Source organism: Schistocerca piceifrons, chromosome 2 (genome assembly GCF_021461385.2).
Source record: "Schistocerca piceifrons isolate TAMUIC-IGC-003096 chromosome 2, iqSchPice1.1, whole genome shotgun sequence".
NCBI classification, from domain to species: Eukaryota; Metazoa; Arthropoda; class Insecta; order Orthoptera; family Acrididae; genus Schistocerca; species Schistocerca piceifrons.
Window position 1 is genome coordinate 442,635,784 of NC_060139.1, and position 23,608 is coordinate 442,659,391.

The 23,608-nt window shown below is 42.1% G+C and overlaps 1 protein-coding gene across 1 annotated transcript in view; it reads left to right on the forward strand.

Annotated features, from left to right (window-relative positions):
* Positions 1 to 23,608, forward strand: part of LOC124775459 (ATP-binding cassette sub-family C member 4-like) — a 260,610-nt gene that overhangs the window by 169,761 nt on the left and 67,241 nt on the right. The window contains exons 13-14 of the mRNA XM_047250292.1: positions 10,930 to 11,138; positions 21,942 to 22,296. Coding sequence (XP_047106248.1) covers positions 10,930 to 11,138; positions 21,942 to 22,296 — 564 coding nt within the window. The remainder of the gene's footprint in view (positions 1 to 10,929; positions 11,139 to 21,941; positions 22,297 to 23,608) is intronic.

Below are 23,608 nucleotides of genomic sequence, written 5' to 3' on the forward strand. Positions count from 1 at the left end.
ACAGTCTGGATGATTGACTGATATGGCCTTGTAACACTAACCAAAACGGCCTTGCTGTGCTAGTACTGCGAACAGCTGAAAGCAAGGGGAAACTACAGTCCTAATTTTTCCCCAGGGCATGCAGCTTTACTATATGGTTAAATGATGATGGCATCCTCTTGTGTAAAATATTCCGGAGGTAAAATAGTCCTCCTTTCGGATCTCCGAGTGGGGACTACTCAGGAGGACATTGTTATCAGGAGAAAGAAAACTGGCGTTCTACGGATCGGAGCGTGGAATGTCAGATCACTTAATAGGGCGGGTAGGTTAGAAAATTTAAAAAGGAAAATGGATAGGTTAAAGTTAGATATAGTGGGAATTAGTGAAGTTCGGTGGCAGGTGGAACAAGACTTCTGGTTAGGTGAATATAGGATTATAAATACAAAATCAAATAGGGATAATGCAGGAGTAGGTTTAATAATGAATAGGAAAATAGGAGTGCGGGTAAGCTACTACAAACAGCATAGTGAACGAATTATTATGGCCAAGATAGATACGAAGCCCACGCCTACCACAGCACTACAAGTTTATATGCCAACTAGCTCCGCAGATGACGAAGAGATTGATGAAATGTATGATGAGATAAAAGAAATTATTCATATAGTGAAGGGAGACGAAAATTTAATAGTCATGGGTGACTGGAACTCGAGAGTTGGAAAAGGAAGAGAAGGAAACGTAGTAGGTGAATATGGAATGGGAGTCAGGAATGAAAGAGGAAGCCGCCTGATAGAATTTTGCACAGAGCATAACTTAACCACAGCTTTTGAAACACCCACGTTATTGCCTTTATTGGGTTTTGTGTGATTTACTGAAGCCTCCAAACTGTTAATTATAATGAATATATGACCGGTGCTTAAGGGATGAAAGGCCATCGATTTTTCTGCTGTGGTTTCTGGGGTATTTGAACAGAGTGCGGTTGTTTTGAGACGGAATAGTTAATGATTGAAAGTTTCTCTATTAGTAAAGACCATAAAGGTTGCGATTACAAACTGATATGTATTTTCTATTGACACACAAATTCTAAAGCAGTTGCTACCTTCGCCTTACACGTTTAATTACGGTTATATCTGTTATTGGTTGCTGATTTTAAGTACTTCGTCACGCTTGTTGCTGGCCGACGCAGTTCACGCGAAACACGTAATTCGACACTTGTCACTTTTGGTTTTATATCACTCGCGAATCCGTATTGATGAGGGTCAGCCCCACGATGATCAGGGGGACGCGCTCATTTGTCACACTCCAGCGAATTTACAATTTATTCCTCACTCGGCACGTCCGCCATTGACACCGTACTCAGCTTGACCACGCTTCTTGCCCGTCTTCCTAGAACCCCTTCCAGTCGACACTAGTCTCAGTGCCACGTGCAGCACTCGACAATCGATTCCTGTCTGCTATCGACCTGGGTGTCGGGTACTAATATGTATTGCATGATGGTCTTAATAAACTTGATTGTAGAAGACTGCATTTCCAGTTCAGGCAAAGATAGTTCTGCTAGCGCTGTAGTAATGACAACAGACCTCTAAGAATAATGATGTAATAATAATAATAATAATAATAACAGAAACAATATTTAGAGAAGAGGGAAATACTGACTTCTTATGTGGTAGGGGACTAGAAGGCATTTAAAAAATTCCAGAAAAATGTAATACGTCGTGTTGGCAGTCCCAATCAGATATGGCATAATTCTAACCCTTCTGTTGTTTTGCCATTATTTGTTGAACAGTTTTCCTCTTGTCTACAATAATATACGCCTCCATTATCATGCGTTTCTTCTCTTGATGCAGAAAGCGGTGAGCACATTTCTCTGATAGATGTTTACAACAAATAGACTCGTTAAAATTCTTGTTGACTCAATGCAACCATCTCGTCGGTTTAACACAGTAGACCTAAAATGACAGCACTCGTGCAATCAAATTATAAAAAGTAAAATTGTGCAAAGGATGGGGGGGCTAAATTTTCAATTCATTGGCTGAAATATCAGCACTCTTGCTCCCAACACATTTGGCTGAGAGAATGATGACGTCAGTGAACATATATAACGTCATTGGTCACAGGGGAAGGGGCAGGATGGAATTCTGAACTTCTGAGCCAGAACGCCCTGTGATCCTCTCTATCACTGAATATGCAGAAAAGCAAAAGCAATTCCGACTATACTTACTACCTTACTACTGATGGTTATCCCTCATAATACCAAAGGGGTGGGGTACTTTGTGCCCACCACTCGAAAATTCGAAAATATTGTAATCTAGATAGTTATGTTATAATTTAATATTTTGAAAAACATTTATTGTTTTTAATGAATTCTTCTACCAGATTGCATATGTTTTAAATTTTTCAGTTGAACTTAACCCAAAAATTTAAGTCTTAGTGGTATATGTCACTTTGCCCAATGAAGGTTGTGTTCAATATTTTCAGGTTACACTTACATGTCAGGTTACACTTACACATCACTATCTCCTTAAACAAAATGTTTTGAGTAAACTCAAAAACAGTTAACGAATTTTGCCTTTGATTTTTTAAATTACCCGTAAAACACCGCTCCCCCACTGGTATCACACATTACTGAAAGTTTGTTGATATGCTAAGAGTGTGCTAAAAGATATTTTCAGCTTCTGGATCCTGCTTATGTTGTATGTATTTAAAAAGTATGTTTTCAATGTAAGTCAACAACAGTTACATCATTCTTCTACTACTAGCGAATTTCTTTTGTGTTCAGCATAAAGTATCCACCCCCCCCCCCCATTTGGTAACACGCATTATGGGAAATTCGTTGGTAGTGTTAAGGTTAAATATCGAATGATCAACCATTTGTGATGTTAATATGTTAATAATATACTTTACACATATTCAGATGGGCAAATGCACCACTCAATTTCAAAAATTAGCTCTATATTGCCTTATGATCCAAACACATACCATCTTCTTTTATGTTCAACCGTTGAATTAGCTGGAGTATTTTTTTTAACTTGTGATCCTGCAGTCCAAGATTTGGCAAGTTGAAATAAATATATTATTATTTATAAAGGCTGAAATTTTTTTAAAGTAATTGAGTGTAGGTGCCACCAAAGGATTGAGATTGAACAGAGTGATGATTGATTTCGTGAGTAAAAAACACATAAGTATTTAAAATGGTGGTGCTACAAATACGCATATAAGCATGAAATAAAATAACGAAAATAATCAGTTTCAGTAAATTGTGTATTTACGTATTTAAGTGGCATCAAGTTCACCAAATACTAACTAAACTTCAGTCCCATCCCGCTAAATGGTACACAAAATAAGCGCCGGTTCACAAATATATAAAGTTCAATGTAGCGGATAACGTCCCTAAACGTGCGTAATTATCAATAAGTATAAAAAGGCTAACCAGTAGCAATTCCAAAACTGTAACCCAAATAATTCAGAGTTTATCGCTGCTCATAGCCTAACATTTGCAAAATGTTGGAGTTCCCACTGTTTCTCATATTCCAAGTTTCATTCTAAATATAAATAAAAGTTTAACCATTCGTGTGGTCATTTGCCACCCAAAACCTATTACCCTACACGTTCTAAGCCATGCCAACTGCTCTCCAGCATGCAAGATATCTGAGTGCCACTCTGGCATACGATGACCACAGAGCATGACCACTCGACGCAGAATGACCAGGAACGGCCGTTAGCATGTTCTTATAAGCCCTTGATAAACCTGACGTACTTCACAGCGATGGGGAAAATACATAAAATGGACCTCCACTCGTGTATACAGGGCGTTCCATGAGGAATGGTCATTATTCAGATATATGACACGAACTCTAGTTTGAAAAATAATAATAATAATAACAATAATAATAAACTACACATGAACAAATGCCCTAATTCGAATAGTTTCTAAGGTAGAAAACTTTTATAAGGAATAGGAGTGGATGCAAAATTGAACCCTGTTGGACTCCCCTTGGGATCTCTCCATTGTACTTACGTCAACTTATATTCATGGGGTTGGATGAAGTATGAGGTGTACGACTGAAAGCTGAATACAGGAGATGAACTGCTTGGTCTTGTCCTGGGCACTGTAGCCCTCATTAGGAAACACACAGTGGCACTCACACAAGCGACATAACATGTTCTCCCAAGAATGGACAAATCTTTGAAATTCATGTTGGGATATGTTGTTGTTATTGTTGTGGTCTTGATTTGATGCAGCTCTCCATACTACTCTATCCTGTGCATCTCCCAGTACCTACTGCAGCCTACATCCTTCTGAATCTGCTTAGTGTGTTCATCTCTTTGTGGGGCGGCAGGTGGAATTTAATTGTTAATATATGTAGGTAGAATGTAATGTAGTAAAGAATGCATTTCCAGGCCGATGCACCATTTGTGGGGCGGCGGGTGGAATTAATGTAGCTATATAATGTTTGGTTTGTAATGTAATGTAGATGCATTTCCCGGTCGATTAACCATAAGTGGGGCGGCGGGCGGAATTAATTGTTATATAAATGTTCCTATTATTTATGCTGTCTTTTTCCGTTCTCAACACTGGCTCTCTAACTACAATATTGGCAACCAGAAAGTGATTAGCAAAACGTGAAGCCTGTAATTAGAATTCCTAGTGCCCACTTCATCTGAGAAATACACTCATAGCTACAGCTTATAGCTCTGAGGAATTAGGAGATTGTCTGGGATTCATAATCAAAAACGATCATGTAATAACGTTCGCTATATTCTGAACGTCACAGATGAAAAAAAAAAGAATCCACACAATCTGACTAACAGAGCAGTTCAGAGTCTAATGCGCTGATGCAACAATAACTGTCCAAATTAAATGTTTAAGTGAATGCTCGTCATAATTTGATGATAATGTTCATCAAACGCCACGCTAAATAATGGTAGAATGTCTGTCCCACGACAGCACGTGAAAATACGACATACGGAAACTGAAGATAGATCATTAAAGTCATCCCAGAATTAACACTTCACTCGAAAATGATTTCATGGTTCCGCGTATCCCGAGTAACTTATTACTGCATCCGAGGCTGTTTATAGCAATGATACCGACACAGATGGTGTGCTATTCAGCGTCTGGAGAGAACTGGGGCCTTGCTTCCTCACGCAGCGTTCTTATATATAAAGCCGCGGTGCGGACGGCTAAGGGAACGCCTGATCAAATCGGCTCTCCCGCCTAGCCGCTGGGCTAGTAATGCACCACTTTAAGTTATTGAATAAATCATCGCTTCCTTTGCTGATGGCCGATGAAGCTCTCAATTTAAATGTGCAATCAGCACATAGGTAAGTAATCATAATAAAAGTCCGACGTGGCTAAGTAAAATATTTTGGGCGAGAGAATTAATTTAATTACACTACACGCAGTAGACGAGCTCTCAACTTGCCTTTTGGAGATACGCTATCGCTATAGTTTTATAGTTATTCAATTGAAACTTCTCACATCTTTATGATTATAGCGGATCTCCATTCTACTTAAATATAAACATCCTAGCCTTATTTATTAGCCTACTTAATCTATCTTGCTTCCTTAATTTTTAAGACAAAAACCAGAAAAACATGAATTTCAACTAAAATCTTAATTTGTGGGATCCAGAATACTGTTTCTACTAAATTATTATGAAAAAGGAATCTAAATATAAATTTTTAAATCTCTAGCTCTTTTCTGTTGCGCTAATGATTTTACAGAAAATCGTCCAAATTTCGAAAATGATTAAAGTTATTGAACTGACATTCAACACATATTAATTTAGTATTACTCCTGACATGCTAGAAATGTTTCAGGTTATTTACTTGATTTTTAAAGTATTGCGCAACATTTATGACGTCAGAGCTAGTTACAGCGGACTAGGCTGGCACACAATGGAAAGACTGATGAGAATTTTATAAGGCGTGAGTAGGCTGCTTCCCTACATCCTGGTCTCCCTGTACGATTTTTACCATCCACACTGCCCTCCAATACTAAATTGGTGATCCCTTGATGCCTCAGGACATGTCCTACCAACCGATCCCTACTTCTGGTCAAGTTGTGCCACAAACTCTTCTCCCCATTTCTATTCAAAACGTCCTCATTAGTTATGTTATCTACCCATCTAATCTTCAGCATTCTTCCATAGCACCACATTTCGAAAGCTTCTATTCTCTTCTTGTCCAAACTATTTATCGTCCATGTTTCACTTCCATACATGGCTACACTCCATACAAATACTTTCAGAAACGACTTCCAGACATTTAAATCTGTACTTGATGGTAACAAATTTTTCTTCCTCAGAAATGCTTTCCTTGCCATTGCCAGTCTAGATTTTATATCCTCTCTATTTCGACCATCATCAGTTATTTTGCTCCCCAAATAGCAAAACTCCTTTACTACTTTAAGTGTCTCATTTCCTAATCTAATTCCCTCAACATCACCCGACTTAATTCGACTACATTCCATTATCCTCGTTAAGTTGTTTTTGATGTTCATCTTATACCCTCCTTTCAAGACACTGTCCATTCCGTTCAACTGCTCCTCCAACTCCTTTGCTGTCTCTGACAGAATTACAATGTCATCGGCGAACCTCAAAGTTTTTATTTCTTCTCCATGGATTTTAATACCTACTCGGAACTTTCATTTTGTTTCCTTTACTGCTTGCTCAATATACAGATAGAATAGCATTGGGGAGAGGCTTCAACCCTGTCACACTCTCTTCCCAACCACTGCTTCCCTTTCATGTCCCTCGACTCTTATAACTGCCATCTGGTTTCTGTACGAATTGTAAATAGCCTTTCGCTCCCTGTTTTTTACCCCTGCCACCTTCAGAGTTTGAAAGAGTATTACAATCAACATTGTCAAAAGCTATCTCTAAGTCTACAAATGCTAGAAACATAAGATTGCCTTTCTTAATCTTTCTTCTAAGATAAGTCGTAGGGTCAGTATTGCCTCACGTGTTCCAACATTCCTACAGAATCCAAACTGATGTTCAAATGGTTCAAATGGTTCAAATGGCTCTGAGCACTATGGGACTTAACTTCTGAGGTCATCAGTCCCCTAGAACTTAGAACTACTTAAACCTAACTAATCTAAGGACATCATACATATCCACGCCCGAGGCACGATTTGAACTTGCGACCGTAGCGGTCGCGCGGTTTCAGACTGTAGCGTCTAGAACCGCTCGGGCCACTCCGGCCGGCCAAACTGATGCTCCCCGAGGTTGGCTTCTACCAGTTTTTCCATTCGTCTGTAAACAACTCGCGTTAATATTTTGCAGCTGTGACTTATTAAACTGATAGTTCGGTAATTTTCAAATCTGTCAACACCTGCTTTCTTTGGGATTGGAATTATTATATTCTTCTTGAAGTCTGAGGGTATTTCACCTGTCTCATACATCTTGCTCACCAGACGGTAGAGTTTTGTCATGACTGGCTCTCCCAAGGCTGTCAGTAGTTCTAATTGAATGTTGTCTATTCCCGAGACCTTGTTACGACTCAGGTCTTTCAGTACTGTGTCAAAATCTTCACGCAGTATCCTATTTCCCATTTCATCTTCATCTACATCCTCTTCCATTTCCATAATTTTGCCCTCAAATACATCGCCCTTGTACAGACCCTCTATGTATTCCTTCCACCTTTCTGCTTTCCCTTCTTTGCTTAGAACTGGGTTTCCATCTGAGCTCTTGATATTCATACAAGTGGTTCTCTTTTCTCCAAAGGTCTCTTTAATTTTCCTGTAGGCAGTATCTGTCTTACCCCGACCGAGATAAGCCTCTACATCCTTACATTTGTCATCTGGCCATCCCTGCTTAGCCATTTTGCACTTCCTGTCGATCTCATTTTTAAGACATTTATATTCCTTTTTGCCTGCTTCATTTACTGCATTCTTGTATTTTATCTTTTCATCAATTAAATTCATTACCTCTTCTGTTACCCAAGGATTTCTACTAGCCCTCGTCTCTTTACCTACTTGACCTCTGCTCCTTCATTATTTCATCTCTCAAAGATACCCATTCTTCTACTATTGTGTTCTTCTAGTATCTCCAGGGTTCTTCCATGTATACAACCTTCTTTCATGATTCTTGAACCAAGTGTTACCCATGATTAAGTTATGCTCTGTGCAAAATTCTACCAGGTGGCTTCCTCTTTCATTTCTTCCCCCCAATCCATATTCACCTAGTATGTTTCCTTCTCTCCCTTCCCCTACAATCAGTCACCAATGACTACTAAATTTTCATCTCCCTTCACTATCTGAATAATTTCTCTTATCTCATCATACATTTCATCAAATTTCTTCTTCATCTGCAGAGCTAGTTGGCATATAAACTTCTAATACTGTAGTTGGTGTGGGCTTCGTGTCTATCTTGGCCACAATAATGCTTTCACAGTGCTGTTTGTAGTAGCTTACCCGCACTCCTATTTTTTTATTCATTATTAAACCTACTCCTGCATTACCCCTACTTGATTTTGTATTTATAGCCATGTTTTCACCTGACCAAAAGTCTTGTTCCTACTGCCACCGAACTTCACTAATTCCCACTATATCTAACTTTAACCTGTCCATTTCCCTTTTTAAATTTTCTAACCTACCTGCCCGATTAAGTGATCTGACATTCCACGCTCCGATCCGTAGAACGCCAGTTTTGTTTCTCCTGATAAGGACTTCCTCCTGAGTAGTCCCCGCCCGGAGATCGGAATGGAGGACTATTTTACCTCCGGAATATTTTACCCAAGAGGACGCCATCATCATTTAACCATACAGTAAAGCTGCATGCCCTCGGGAAAAATTAGGGCTGTAGTTAGTTTCCAATTGCTTTCAGCCGTTCGCAGTACCAGCACAGCAAGGCCGTTTTGGTTAGTGTTACAAGGCCAGATCAGTCAATCATCCAGAGTGAAAAGACTACTGTCCCTCTTCAGTAACCACATGTTTGTCTCGCCTCTCAACAGATACCCCTCCGTTGTGGTTGCACCTATGGTACGGCTATCTGTATCGTTGAGGCACGGAAGCCTCCCCTCCAACGGCAAGGTCCATTGCTCATGGGGCGGGGGGGGGGGGGGGTGTTGGGATATACGCACATTCATTATGCACTGCACATCTGCTATGTAGTGTGTATCAAACGCTTAAGGCTGAATATGTTACAAAATACGATATTTCTCAGCTGATACTTTGTAAACACATACTGTAATATTTACTAACTGTTGTAGGGGAAGGTTGCTCAAGTTGTACCCCTTAAACGAGAATTACTGTATTTGCGAGAGTAATTTAAATAATAATTGTGTTTCCTGTACACTTTATCTTTATTTTTTAATCTATCAGGCAACTTCCACAAAAATACAAAATTATCTTCTCAAAATAAATTTTACCAACTTTCCATATTACGCTTCGTTGCGATTAAGGCGCTTGGTTTCCTAACGCATACCTGCTATAGCCTACGTCATAGGTAAGAACAGGCAAGTGCAAAGTGCAGATTAACGTTACTTCCGTAGTTACACGTAACGAAATTATGTTTAGGAAACAAAATATAAACTCTTAACACATTAAATTGCTTAAATTGGTATATAAAAAATCTGTTAGTTTGAACAAAGATCTCTCAGATATAATTCTTAATTTTACTTTCCACGCCAGAGCATAGGTTATGTATCCAAACTTTATATTTCATACAGTGAAACATATCTTCTCGATCTCCCTCACATGGTTGACATAACCAGTTCACGCAGTCGTCTATGTATTATTCTTGTTAAAATTTTCATTCGTCTGTCTCCTTGTTATGGGTTTGTGCACAGATTTCGTCGTTTTACTAGACTTTTCTTTGGCTTCTATTTCCTTACTGTAAGTACTTGAAGTTGACCCCATTGTTGATTTAGGTCGTTTCGTAATTTTTTTGATAGCTTTTGTTGTACACGACACAGGATATAAGGTGTCCAAGTAAGACTTAATCTGTTGACCTTTAATTTCGTCAACTGTTGCAATGTTGTTTTTCTGGTCCACGTTGTTGAGACACTGCAGAAGGACCAGACTGATCGTTGAGTGGTGTTGCAACGTTAGGCAAACGTCCATCTTTTCGCGTTGTTGCTTCAGTTCCACGAGACAATTCTTGGTCTGTTTGATCAACGGCATGTATGGTAGAAGTTACAAGCTCCTCACTTTGAAGACATTTCTGTCGTATGGTTACAAGCTTGTTGCCTTAAAACCGTTTAGTCTATGGCCATACGAACAGATCTGGGGTATGCATTTCCCAGAAGTTCTGCAATGTTACCTTGTTTTATGAGACTGTCAGGATATGAATGTGGAAATGAAGATGGCACTTCTTCCTACCCGTTCTCAGTGTTTTAAAGGAAGTTCTGTATATCGGCTACAGACGAGGAGTCTTGTGGGCATGAAATGATAGCATGATTATACCATAATTACAAGCAATATGAATGCTGTTGAAATTTTGACAGAACACTTTCCGGGAAGAGAGAGATACTATATTGCTTCCACCTACATACATCTCGCGAAACTACCGCGAAGACAAATCTCGAGAAATAAGAGCTAATTGAGTGGCTTATATGCAATTATTCTTTCCACGCGAGTGGGTTAGGGAGGGGGGAACTGTTAGTGGTACCAGAAGTACCCTCCGCGACACACTGTTAGGTGATTTTTGTTGTGTGATGTAGATGTACTGAACTGTAGGACTATAACTAACAGAAGAAACGATACTTTAGAAAGTTTTGGCTATACATCCTATTCGGTGAATGTATTGGAGTGGATCGAAGTTCTGAACAGCCAAAAAATTTTCGCTTCTCACACTCAACGCACCGTATTCTTTGTAAAAAATTTAGAATCGTCACCCATTTTATGACTTAGTAGTCAATATGTTTACCATTTAAAATTTCACGCATGTAAGGTGAGACGTTGAATGTCTGCTTCTGAACAATATGACTGTTTCCTCTTTCGTGCAGAATGTGATTGCTGAAGAGACAGGAAAGCTACACAGAGATCCGGCAGAGCAGGACAACAGCGAGAAGGTGCTGGACGCGGAGTTCAGGTGGTCGACCATCTGGCAGTACTACGGGGCTGCCGGGGGCGTGGGCCCGCTGCTCTCCGTGGTCGCCTTGCTGCTCATAGCGCAGGTCATCACCAGCGGCTCCGATTACGTCGTAACCTACTGGTAAGGGAGCACCTGCGGTGTCAAGCAAAGCAGTAGTTGTGACTGAAGTTATAAACAGAATATTACAACTCAGGCATCAAGTAATAAAATGTAAATATCGTTCGACTTGGGCCTCCCATCGGGTAGATCTTTCGCCGGGTGCAAGTCTTTCGATTTGACGCCACTTTGGCGATTTGCATGTCGAGGGGGATGAAATGATGGTGACCAGAATAACACAACACCTGGTCCCTGAGCGGATAAAATCTCCGACCCAGCCAGGAATCGAACCCGTACCCTTAGGATTGACAGTCTGTCGCGCTGACCACTGAGCTACCAGGGGCGACGGGCGACAACTAACAATTGTAACAGCAAATGAAATTTTCTATACTCCGCTCTACACTATGAATAATTCATCAGTAAACATAGGTATTGTTGCTTAACTGGTTAAGCGTGATTCGTGGAACAAGTCAGCAATTAAAAAGTCTTTGCCATATACTATATAGCCTTAATGTATGTTAACCTCCTTAAATTGGTGGGTCTACCTCAAATGTGAGCTGAAGATCATTTTTATCTTACAGAATCTGTCTAAACTGAAGAACCAGTGCTCATGTCTGGAGAGTTTGGTGGCCAGTGGAAGTGTTTAAACTCGGAAGAATGTTCCTGGAGCCACTCTGTAGCAATTCTGGAATTGCCCAAGTTCGTCGGAAAGCACAAGGTACATGGATGGATGCAGGTGATCAGACAGGGTGCTTACGTACGTGTCACCTGTCAGGGTCGTATCTAGACGTATCAGGTGTCTCATATCACTCCAACTGCACACTCCCACACCACCACAGAGCCTCCCCTAGCTTGAACAGTCCCCTGCTTACACACAGGGTCCATGGATTCACGAGGTTATCTCCGTATCCATACACGTCCATCCGCTCGATACAATTTGAAACGAGACTCGTCTGACCAGCCCGACCGGCAACATGTTTCCAGTCATCAACAGTCCATTGTAGGTGTTAACGGCCCCGGGCGAGGCGTAAAGCTATGTTATGCAGTCATCAAGGGTAAGCGATTGGGCCTTCGGTTCCAAAAGCCCATATCGATTACGTTTCATTGAATGGGTCGCACGCTGACACTTATTGATGGCCCAGCATTGAAATCTTCAAAAGTTTTCGGAAGGGTTGCACTTCTGTCACGTTGAACTATTCTCTTCAGTCCTTGTTGCTCCCGTTCTTGCAGGATCTTTTTCCTGCCGCAGTGACGTCGGAGGTCTGATGTTTTACCGGATTCCTGATATTAACGGTACACTCGTGAAATGGTCGTACGGGAAAATCCCCTCCATCGCTACCTCGGATATGCTGTGTGCCACCGCTCGTGCGCCGACTGTAACACCACATTCTTACTCACTTATATCTTGATAATCTGCCATTGCAGCAACAGCAACCGAACAACTGAGGCAGACACTTATTGTCTTATATAGGCATTTCCGCCCGCTGCGCCATATTCTGCCTCTGCATATATGTCTGTATTTGAATACGCATGCCTATACCAATTTCTTAAGTGATTCAGTATGCACAGTATGTCTCTTTGTTTTTCCAAAAATGTTTACCAACATTTCCAATGGCACATATGAGCCTCCTGAAATGGGTATTCTGCAAATAGCTCTTTCTCACATTTGATAAATGTTGCTGGTATATTACACTGAGATTACAAAATGTTATTGGCATTATTCACAGCTATTACATGGGGAGTCAGTCCGTGCGCTATAGCTCGAAAAGCTAAGTCTGTAAATTACAGATTCCATTCCTGCCATACACTCGCATTTCACTCGCTCGCTGTTTGATCCATACCTATTTTAAACCAACCTGGTAATGTTCCAGTACAACATTTCCACTAATATGTCTTGATAATTTCATGTAAAAGCTACAGTGTCTTTTAGTATTCGTGTGACTTTCCCACGGAACAGCTTTCGTACATTTGTCAGTCACTCAGAACTGGGAACGAAGTTCGTTCGAGCACATGTCTAGAATAGTCTCTGACTGTTAACAGAATGTCTACACTCCTCATGTGAACGAGTGAACAGGTTGAAACTGAGGTTTTCACACTGTAGAAACGCTGTTTTGTACGTTTGTTTTTAACGCAGAATTTCTTGCATCATCATTTTCGGTTACGTCAGTATGGAGTCGAAAAAGCGTAATCGGTGTTTTTACCCCAGGGGTGTCTTTAACTTGGTAACGGAATTGCCAGTTTCCAGTAGACGCCCATAGTGGTCTCACAGGATCTGGCGGAGACGATGGTGCACGCCTTCCGAGCCACATCTCCGTCATCTCCGGTCTATGTGCGCCCTCCTCCATGACGAGACAGGACGGTCAGCAGGTGCCATATGTCCCCACTTGCACTCTTTGCTATGGGCCGCAGACGCCACCTAGTTGCGGCTCCAAGTCCATCGTTCGTGCTTAGTACACAGATCCTCATTGAAATCGGTAGATGGACTTCTTGTTGCATTATTTATAATAAGTCTTCGTACACTTGGATAAATACAAGTTAAGTAAATCTTCTCTTTACTGTGTTTACTTGTTCGCTAATCATTTCTGCTCCTCTCCAGGTTTGTTACGACAAAAGTTGCTGTACCACTCGGTGGCTCACCTTCCCTCTCTGTTGTGTACGAATTTGTACATATATCATTGCCCATTCTTTTGGTTACAAAATCCTATTTTCAGTATAATCTACGTTCAATGCGACGGCCTTACGCCGCCTTACTGGGAGGGCCTGCATGCCTCATGGCACCACTCTACTTGTCGGCGTTGGACCCAGCGCCTTGCTGCATCAGTAACATCTCCATCATCCATGTACTGCTTCCCGCAGAGTACATCTTTCATTAGACCAAACACATGGAAGCTACAAGGTGCGGGATCCGGCCTGTAGGGTGGACGAGGAAGAACTGCCCAGTGAAGTTTTGTGAGCTGTTCTCGGGTGCGCAGACTTGTGAGACGCCATGCGTTGTCATGGAGAGGGAGAAGGCTGTTTGTATTTTTGAGGAGACGAACACGCTGAAGTCGTTTCTTCACATTCCTGAGGGTAGTGGAATACACTTCAGAGTTGATCGTAGCCCGTAACAAATGACATCAAACACAATAACCCCTTCAGAGTCCCAGAAGGCCACCGCTATGAGATAACTGGCCGAGGGTGCTGCTTTGAAATTTTTCTTTGGAGGGGAGGTGTATAGCGCCACTCCAAGAATTGCCGTTTTGCTTCCGGTTGGAAGCGATGAAGCAATGTTTCATGGCGTGTGACGATGTTCGACAAGAAAGCGGCGACAGACCCATTGGGCACACACTTTTTGAGTACACCAACTGGTGGACGAGTGGTCACCACTACCTACAGAGACATCCAGTTGTGCTGCGAGGTATTTCATTCTGATCCGTCGATCACATCGAATGCAAGTGTCAGCAAGTTTCAAAACTGCAGGAGTCGAAACTGTGTGCGGTCGGCCAGCCCTGGGGAGATCGAACAGGTTTGCGCGATCTTGTTTCGATGTTGATTGATCCCTCGCCCAAGGACTCGCAGTAAACGGCTCTGAGCACTATGGGACTTAACATCTGAGGTCATCAGTCCCCTAGAACTTAGAACTACTTAAACCTAACTAAGCTAAGGACATCACACACATCCATGCCGGAGGCAGGATTCGAACCTGCGACCGTAGCGGTCGCGCTGTTCCAGACTGAAGCGCCTAGGACCGCTCGGCCACACTGGCCGGCCGGATTTGCAGTACTTTTGTTCAGTATCAGCTCTCTGCAGACATACTGAAGCGCCGATGAATATTTGCAATGCTCTGGTCTCCCGCCAAGAGAAACTCAGTGACAGCTCTCTACTTCAGACGCACCTCCGTTATAGAGGCAATTTTGAAGGTTATGTATACCGACGTCACCCTTTCAAAACTTCATGAGACCATAGGGTCTGAAAAGGAAATATTTCACGTTTCCCAAAACCCACAACAACCTAAACTGTCCGAGGAAAACGTTTGTTGCGTTACTTACTGAAGGCCCCTCGTTCTGTTAGCCATGTATGGCAGTCATACATTGCCGACATGAAGCACACAGGCTAGAAACATGTTCAAGCATGCAGCTGTTTCCGCAAATCACACTGAAGTTAACCCATTAGATTGCCATGTCCCTAGTATTCATTTTGGATGGTAGTAAATTTCAATTTTTTTCAGTGACAAATGATCATTACCTGCAGCAAAACAGTCTCTTATCGTGTAGTTTATTATCCTTTGCTCATTTATTATTGTATATTAACGAATCCACACAATGGACAAAACAGCACAGAAGTATATGATGGCAATAAAGCGAAATAACACCAATGTTTCCTTCCCTTGTACAGACTTTCAGGATTCCATGGTTATCTTGAAAAGACTTGGAGGCTTGCCAATCCCCAGTCGCGCATCCTAAACTACACTATATCTGTTCTATACGTTATCCTCCTCCTGTAAAATGTCTCAGCGCTGCTAGAGTCTTCGCAAGTCCGTAAGTTATTATTTTTGTACTAAATAGTAGAAAATGTTCAAATGTGTGTGAAACATTATGGGACTTAACTACTAACGTCATCAGTCCCTAAGCTTACACACAAATTAACCTAAAGTATACTAAGGACAAACACACACACCCATGCCCGAGGGAGGACTCGAACCTCCGCCAGGACGAGCCGTACAGTCCATGAGTGCAGCGCCTTACACCGCACTTACTAAATATTACACACTACTTCTATAACACTATAAAATTACGTGCTGGTGATATTTAATATAAAGTAATATATATTGTTGGAAAGAGTCGAGCAAGGATTTCTGTTTTCGAAGCCCTGTGTAGCTGTGTTCAATGATGAACATAATTCTGGGTTTGTTATGTTGTTGTTGTTGTTGTTGTGGTCTTCAGTCCTGAGACTGGTTTGATGCAGCTCTCCATGCTACTCTATCCTGTGCAAGCTGCTTCATCTCCCAGTACCTACTGCAACCTACATCCTTCTGAATCTGTTTAGTGTATTCATCTCTTGGTCTCCCTCTGCGATTTTTACCCTCCACGCTGCCCTCCAATACTAAATTGGTGATCCCTTGATGCCTCAGAACATGTCCTACCAACCGATCCCTTCTTCTGGTCAAGCTGTGCCACAAAGTTCTTTTCTCCCCAATCCTATTCAATACTTCCTCATTAGTTATGTGATCTACCCATCTAATCTTCAGCATTCTTCTGTAGCACCACATTTCGAAGGCTTCTATTCTCTTCTTGTCCAAACTATTTATCGTCCACGTTTCACTTCCATACATGGCTACACTCCATACAAATACTTTCAGAAATGACTTCCTGATACTTAGATCTATACTCGATGTTAACAAATTTCTCTTCTTCAGAAACGCTTTCCTTGCCATTGCCAGTCTACATTTTATATCCTCTCTACTTCGACCATCATCAGTTATTTTGCTCCCCAAATAGCAAAACTCCTTTACTACTTTAAGTGTCTCATTTCCTAATCTAATTCCCTCAGCATCACCCGACTTAATTCGACTACATTCCATTATCCTCGTTTTGCTTTTGTTGATGTTCATCTTATATCCTCCTTTCAAGACGCTATCCATTCCATTCAACTGCTCTTCCAAGTCCTTTGCTGTCTCTGACAGAATTACAATGTCTTCGGCGAACCTTAAAGTTTTTTTTTCTTCTCCATGGATTTTAATACCTACTCCGAAATTTTCTTTTGTTTCCTTTACTGTTTGCTCAATATACAGATTCAATAACATCGGGGAGAGGCTACAACCCTGTCTTACTCCCTTCCCAACAACTGCTTCCCTTTCATGTCCCTCGACTCTTATAACTCCATCTGGTTTCTGTACGAATTGTAAATAGCCTTTCGCTCCCTGTATTTTACCCCTGCCACCTTTAGAATTTAAAAGAGAGTATTTCAGTCAACATTGTCAAAAGCTTTCTCTAAGTCTACAAATGCTAGAAACGTAGGTTTGCCTTTCCTTAATCTTTGTTCTAAGATAAGTCGTAAGGTCAGTATTGCCTCACGTGTTCCAGTATTTCTACGGAATCTAAACTGATCTTCCCCGAGGTCAGCTTCTACCAGTTTTTCCATTCTTCTGCAAAGAATTCGTTTTAGTATTTTGCAGCTGTGGCTTATTAAACTGATTGTTCGGTAATTTTCACATCTGTCAACACCTGCTTTCTTTGGGATTGGGATTATTATATTCTTCTTGAAGTCTGAGGGTATTTCGCCTGTCTCATACATCTTGCTCACCAGATGGTAGATTTTTGTCAGTAGTGGCTCTCCCAAGGCCGTCAGTAGTTCCAATGGAATGTTGTCTACTCCGGGGGCCTTGTTTCGACTCACGTCTTTCAGTGCTCTGTCAAACTCTTCACGCAGTATCGTATCTCCCATTTCATCTTCATCTACATCCTCTTCCATTTCCATAATATTGTCCTCAAGTACATCGCCGTTCTATAGACCCTCTATATACTCCTTCCACCTTTCTGCTTTCCATTCTTTGCTTAGAACTGTGTTTCCATCTGAGCTCTTGATGTTCTCTTATCTCCAAAGGTCTCTTTAATTTTCCTGTAGGCAGTATCTATCTTACCCCTAGTGAGATAAGCCTCTACATCTTTACATTTGTCCTCTAGCCATCCCTGCTTAGCCATTTTGCACTTCCTGTCGATCTCATTTTTGAGACGTTTGTATTCCTTTTTGCCTGCTTCATTTACTGAATTTTTATATTTTCTCCTTTCATCAATTAAATTCAATATTTCTTCTGTTACCCAAGGATATCTACTAGCCCTCGTCTTTTTACCTACTTGATCCTCTGCTGCCTTCACTACTTCATCCCTCAAAGCTACCCATTCTTCTTCTACTGTATTTCTTTCCCCCATTCCTGTCAATTGTTCCCTTATGCTCTCCCTGAAACTCTGTACAACCTCTGGTTCTTTCAGTTTATCCAGGTCCCATCTCCTTATCTTCAGTTTTAATCTACAGGCCATAACCAATAGATTGTGGTCAGAGTCCACATCTGCCCCTGAAAATGTCTTACAATTTAAAAACTGGTTCCTAAATCTCTGTCTTACCATTATATAATCTATCTGATATCTTTTAGTACCTCCAGGGTTCTTCCATGTATACAACCTTCTTTCATGATTCTTAAACCAAGTGTTAGCTATGATTAAGTCGTGCAGTGTGCAAATTTCTACCAGGCGGCTTCTTCTTTCATATCTTAGCCCCAATCCATATTCACCTACTACGTTTCCTTCTCTCCCTTTTCCTACTACCGAATTCCAGTCACCCATGACTATTAAATTTTCGTCACCCTTCACTATCTGAATAATTTCTTTTATTTCATCATACATTTCTTCAATTTCTTCGTCATCTGCAGAGCTAGTTGGCATATAAACTTGTACTACTGTAGTAGGTGTGGGCTTCGTGTCTATCTTGGCCACAATAATGCGTTCACTATGCTGTTTGTAGTAGCTTACCCGTATTCCTATTTTCCTATTCATTATTAAACCTACTCCTGCATTACCCCTACTTGATTTTGTGTTTATAACCCTGTAGTCACCTGACCAGAAGTCTTGTTCCTCCTGCCACCGAACTTCACTAATTCCCACTATATCTATCTTTAACCTATCCATTTCCCTTATTGAATTTTCTAACCTACCTGCCCGATTAAGGGATCTGACATTCCACGCTCCGATCCGTAGAACGTCAGTTTTCTTTCTCCTGATAACGACATCCTCTAGAGTAGTCCCCTCCCGGAGATCGGAATGGGGGACTATTTTACCTCCGGAATATTTTACCCAAGAGGACGCCATCATCATTTATCCATACAGTAAAGCTGCATGCCCTCGGGAAAAATTACGGCCGTAGTTTCCCCTTGCTTTCAGCCGTTCACAGTATCAGCACAGCAAGGCCGTTTTGATTATTGTTACAAGGCCAGATCAGTCAATCATGCAGACTGTTGCCCTTGCAACTACTGAAAAGGCTGCAGCCCCTCTTCAGTAACCACACGTTTGTCTGGCCTCTCAACAGATACCGCTCCGTTGTGGTTGCACCTACGGTACGGCCGAAGTGGCCGTGCGGTTAAAGGCGCTGCAGTCTGGAACCGCAAGACCGCTACGGTCGCAGGTTCGAATCCTGCCTCGCGCATGGATGTTTGTGATGTCCTTAGGTTAATTAGGTTTAACTAGTTCTAAGTTCTAGGGGACTAATGACCTCAGTAGTTGAGTCCCATAGTGCTCAGAGCCATTTGAAACTACGGTACGGCTATCTGTATCGCTGAGGCGCGCAAGCCTCCCCACTAACGGCAAGGTCCATGGTTCATGGGGGGAGGGGGTTTGTTATAATGTTATAGAAATCTTGGAAGGAACTTTCTCCCAAATATCTGCCATAAGAGAACAAACTAATCCTACGTCTTCGGAAGTTCGAAACTGTCAACTGTCACATACTTCTGAGTTTCGTTTCCCTATTGTAGAGAAGTGTTGTGACTAGCGACGAGGGCCACTGATGAGATGTACCATACCCCGACTTGGATTAAGATGTTTCAGTTCCTGGTGAATCGTCCGGGTGTATAGCGGTGGCCTACGAAACATTTTGTTCCTTCTTGGTTGCTGGTGTATCTTCCCACATTTAACAGGCCGGTTGTGAAAGCGTTTATTGTCTCTTCAATTTGTTTCAGTTTTAATGTTTCACCGATATCAGCAAATATACCATGCACTCTTCTACATTTTGTATGGTCGTCCCCTCACACTGCTGTTCGTTCGCCTTGCAGAGTTTTAGAACCTCTTTGCCCATTATTCTGGAACGTGTAATTTTATAAAACCTGTTTATGTCTTCTCGCTGTGGCAAACAAATACCAAGAACACAAAAACGATTCCAGCCGATGTAATGCTGAATGATCTCAGAGTCTAAGGAGTACACTTCGTTGCGCTCGAGTAAGTATGGTGATGCAGCCTTTCAGTCGTAGCTTATGTGGCCATACAGACTCTCCAGCGCTGATTACTGCAGTGAAGATAGGGTAATGATACACAAGAACAACGTCGAGCATTATTTTGCTAACGATAAACCATGTGCATAATTTTGACTGCTTTCTGCGAAACTGTGGCTATATGCGTCGAAACTTTCTTTGTCGTGGCTGCATACGGTATTTCTTGTAGTTGAAATGCTGTGCAACCTAAGAATAAGATTACCTTCTGACAGGGAGACTACCCTTAAACAGAAGATGGTACTTTTTATGTAGCAGTTTTTAATTTGTTGCCCCCATACACTGCTCTATTCACGATAGTGCATTATTAGCTCTCTCCGTTAGCTTAGCTCCGGAGTCACCAGACGCCACAATGAAGAAGTCCCCTGCGTAGGCAACTATTTCATCAGCCGCATACGATCCATCTAATATTTCCGAAAAGGATACTGTCGTTAGTTTCCAGACGAGAGGACATCTTTTGGTGATTTTCTTCATCACCTGTCAAAAGCGTGAATAACCCACCTTTTGCAGCGCGGACGTGAAGGAAAAGAGTGAGTGATGGTCTGGGAGGTACCGGCAGGGATGTGGAGCCGCACCGACTCCAATGCTTTGGCCAGCTGCGACAGGTTTCACAGCTGAGGATCCATGGCGTGAACAGCCCGATCACGAGGCTCCGCAAATTCTCGATTGTATTTAAATCTGCGGAGAGGGAGTTTTGAGGGCGGGAAAGTACGGTAAACTCATCGTAGTGCTCCTCGAACCACGTACGCACACTGAGAGCTATGTGACACTTTACATTTTCCAAAAGTAGATTTTAGGGAGATGATAAGTGTCACTTCAGAGTGAACTGAATGTGGCGGGTTGTGTAGACCTGCAATACTTTTAATTTTTGTGAATGCCATCCAGATGTTGGTTGGCAAAAATTAATACACGTGTCTAAAGTGAATTGTTTCTGTGGCTATCTTTTGTACATTGGTTACGAAATAAACACTGTACGAAACGTTTTGACTTATCAGTAATTACATGGCATATGTTCAAAAAATCTAATAGCAAAAGTGAGCTCTGGGGCCTTAAAGGTAGAACTGACTGAACCCATTAAAATTCATGACATCACATTGATTAAAGCCACTGGTTGGATGACTGAAGGGGACTCTGACTTTTTCATTGACCGTAAGCGTAGCTAACCTCACAGTCACAGGCTTCATGTGCCGCTGTGAGCAATGACCGTTTGTGAGGTATTCGACTCGAAATGTCCACAGAATGCAACATTTGCCCTAAACTGGTTGATATTGACCTGAATTTACTGGCAGCAGCAGTTCCTGTCGTGTCTGAAACCGACTGACCATGACGGGGCATATACCTGTCACTTCCGACCATTTTGCAACTGCTGCTCCTCTCCGTGCTACGATGTTGCCAGTGATACGGCAGTCCTCGGGTAGGTACTTCGAAGTTCACGGTGACACTCCAACAAATCAGCCAACTTCATTCACGGCGTGGTCATGAACGCGTCCAAACGTAATAGCCCTTTCCCACCATCTATTACACTGTCCCACATTTCTGCAGCGATTCCGTACAACCGACTGGGACACACGCATCGGTGCACCGCTATGACCTGCGTCAGCGGTGGGGAGTCACAGTGCCACTTGTCACCAGTTCTGCTCCATCTACATTGCTCCAAAGGATACAGTGTTCTCTTTTAATGGAAAGACTAGCATTTTATGCAGTGAGTTTAGAATAGGTCAGGTCTGTTAGTTTATCTATTTGATGTTCCAAATAGTTGTAAGAATGTCTATTTCTTATCAGGTACTGGTGACTCATACCTACACTGATGTTCGCAGGTCTAGTACGGAGGTAGTGAGGACGTCCCTGCAGAAGCGGGTGGAAGCCGGCGGCGGCCGCAACCAGACGCTGTCTGAAGAACTGGCGTCGCTGCCGCCGAGCGAGTTCTTCCTGGAGCTGTATGGCGGCCTCGTGCTGGGCTGCATCCTGCTCAACCAGATCCGGTCCGTGGCGTTTTTCATCCTGTCCATGCGAGCATCTCGCAGCTTGCACAACACCATGTTCAACTCCGTACTGAGAGCAGCTATGCGCTTCTTCGACACGAATCCCTCTGGCAGAATACTCAATAGGTTTTCTAAGGACATCGGATCCATCGATGAACTGTTACCACAGTTCGTTATCGTGATGATACAGGTTTGTATTCAACTCTCTCAACATAAGTTTCCACTGTTAATGAAATAGTGTCACCAATACAGACGTCATATAGGGTGGTCCATTGATAGTGACCGGGCCAAATATCTCACGAAATAAGCATGAAACGGAGAAACTACAAAGAACGAAACTCGACTAGCTTGAAGAGGGAAACTAGATGGCGCTATGGTTATCCCGCTAGATGGCGCTGCCGTAGGTCAAACGGATATCAACTGCATTTTTTAAAAAATAGGAACCCCCATTTCTTATTACATATTCGTGTAGTACGTAAAGAAATATGAATGTTTTAGTTGGACCACTTTTTTCGCTTTGTGGTAGATGGCGCTGTAATAGTCACAAACGTATAAGTACGTGGTATCACGTAACATTCCACCAGTGCGGACGGTATTTGCTTCGTGATACATTACCCGTGTTAAAATATACCGTTTACTAATTGCGGAAAAGGTCGATATCGTGTTGACGTATGGCCATTGTGATCAAAATGCCCAACGGGCGTGTGCTATGTATGTTGCTCGTTATCCTGGACGACATCATCCAACTCTCTGGACCGTTCGCCGGATAGTTACGTTATTTAAGAGAACAGGAAGTGTTCAGCCACATGTGAAACGTCAACCGCGACCTGCAATAAATGATGAGGCCCAAGTAGGTCTTTTAGCTGCTGTCGCGGCTAATCCGTACATCAGTAACGGACAAACTGAGCGAGAATCGGGAATCTCAGAAACGTCGGTGTTGAGAATTCTACATCAACATCGATTGCACCCGTACCATATTTCTATGCACCAGGAATTGCATGGCGACTACTTTGAACGTTGCGTACAGTTCTGCCACTGGATACAAGAGAAATTACGGGACGATGACAGATTTTTTGCACGCGTTCTATTTAGCGACGGAGCGTCATTCACCAACAGCGGTAACGTAAACCGGCATAATATGCACTATTGGGCAACGGAAAATCCACGATGGCTGCGACAAGTGGAACATCAGCGACCTTGGCGGGTTAATGTATGGTGCAGCATTATGGGAGGAAGGATAATTGGTCCCCATTTTATCGATGGCAATCTAAATGGTGCAGTGTATGCTGATTTCCTACGTAATGTTCTACCGTTGTTACAACAAGATTTTTCACTGCTTGACAGAATGGCGATGTACTTCCAACATGATAGATGTCCGGCACATATGGTTCAAATGGCTCTGAGCACTATGGGACTTAACATCTGTGGTCATTAGCCCCCTAGAACGTAGAACTACTTAAACCTAACTAACCTAAGGACGTCACACACATCCATGCCAGAGG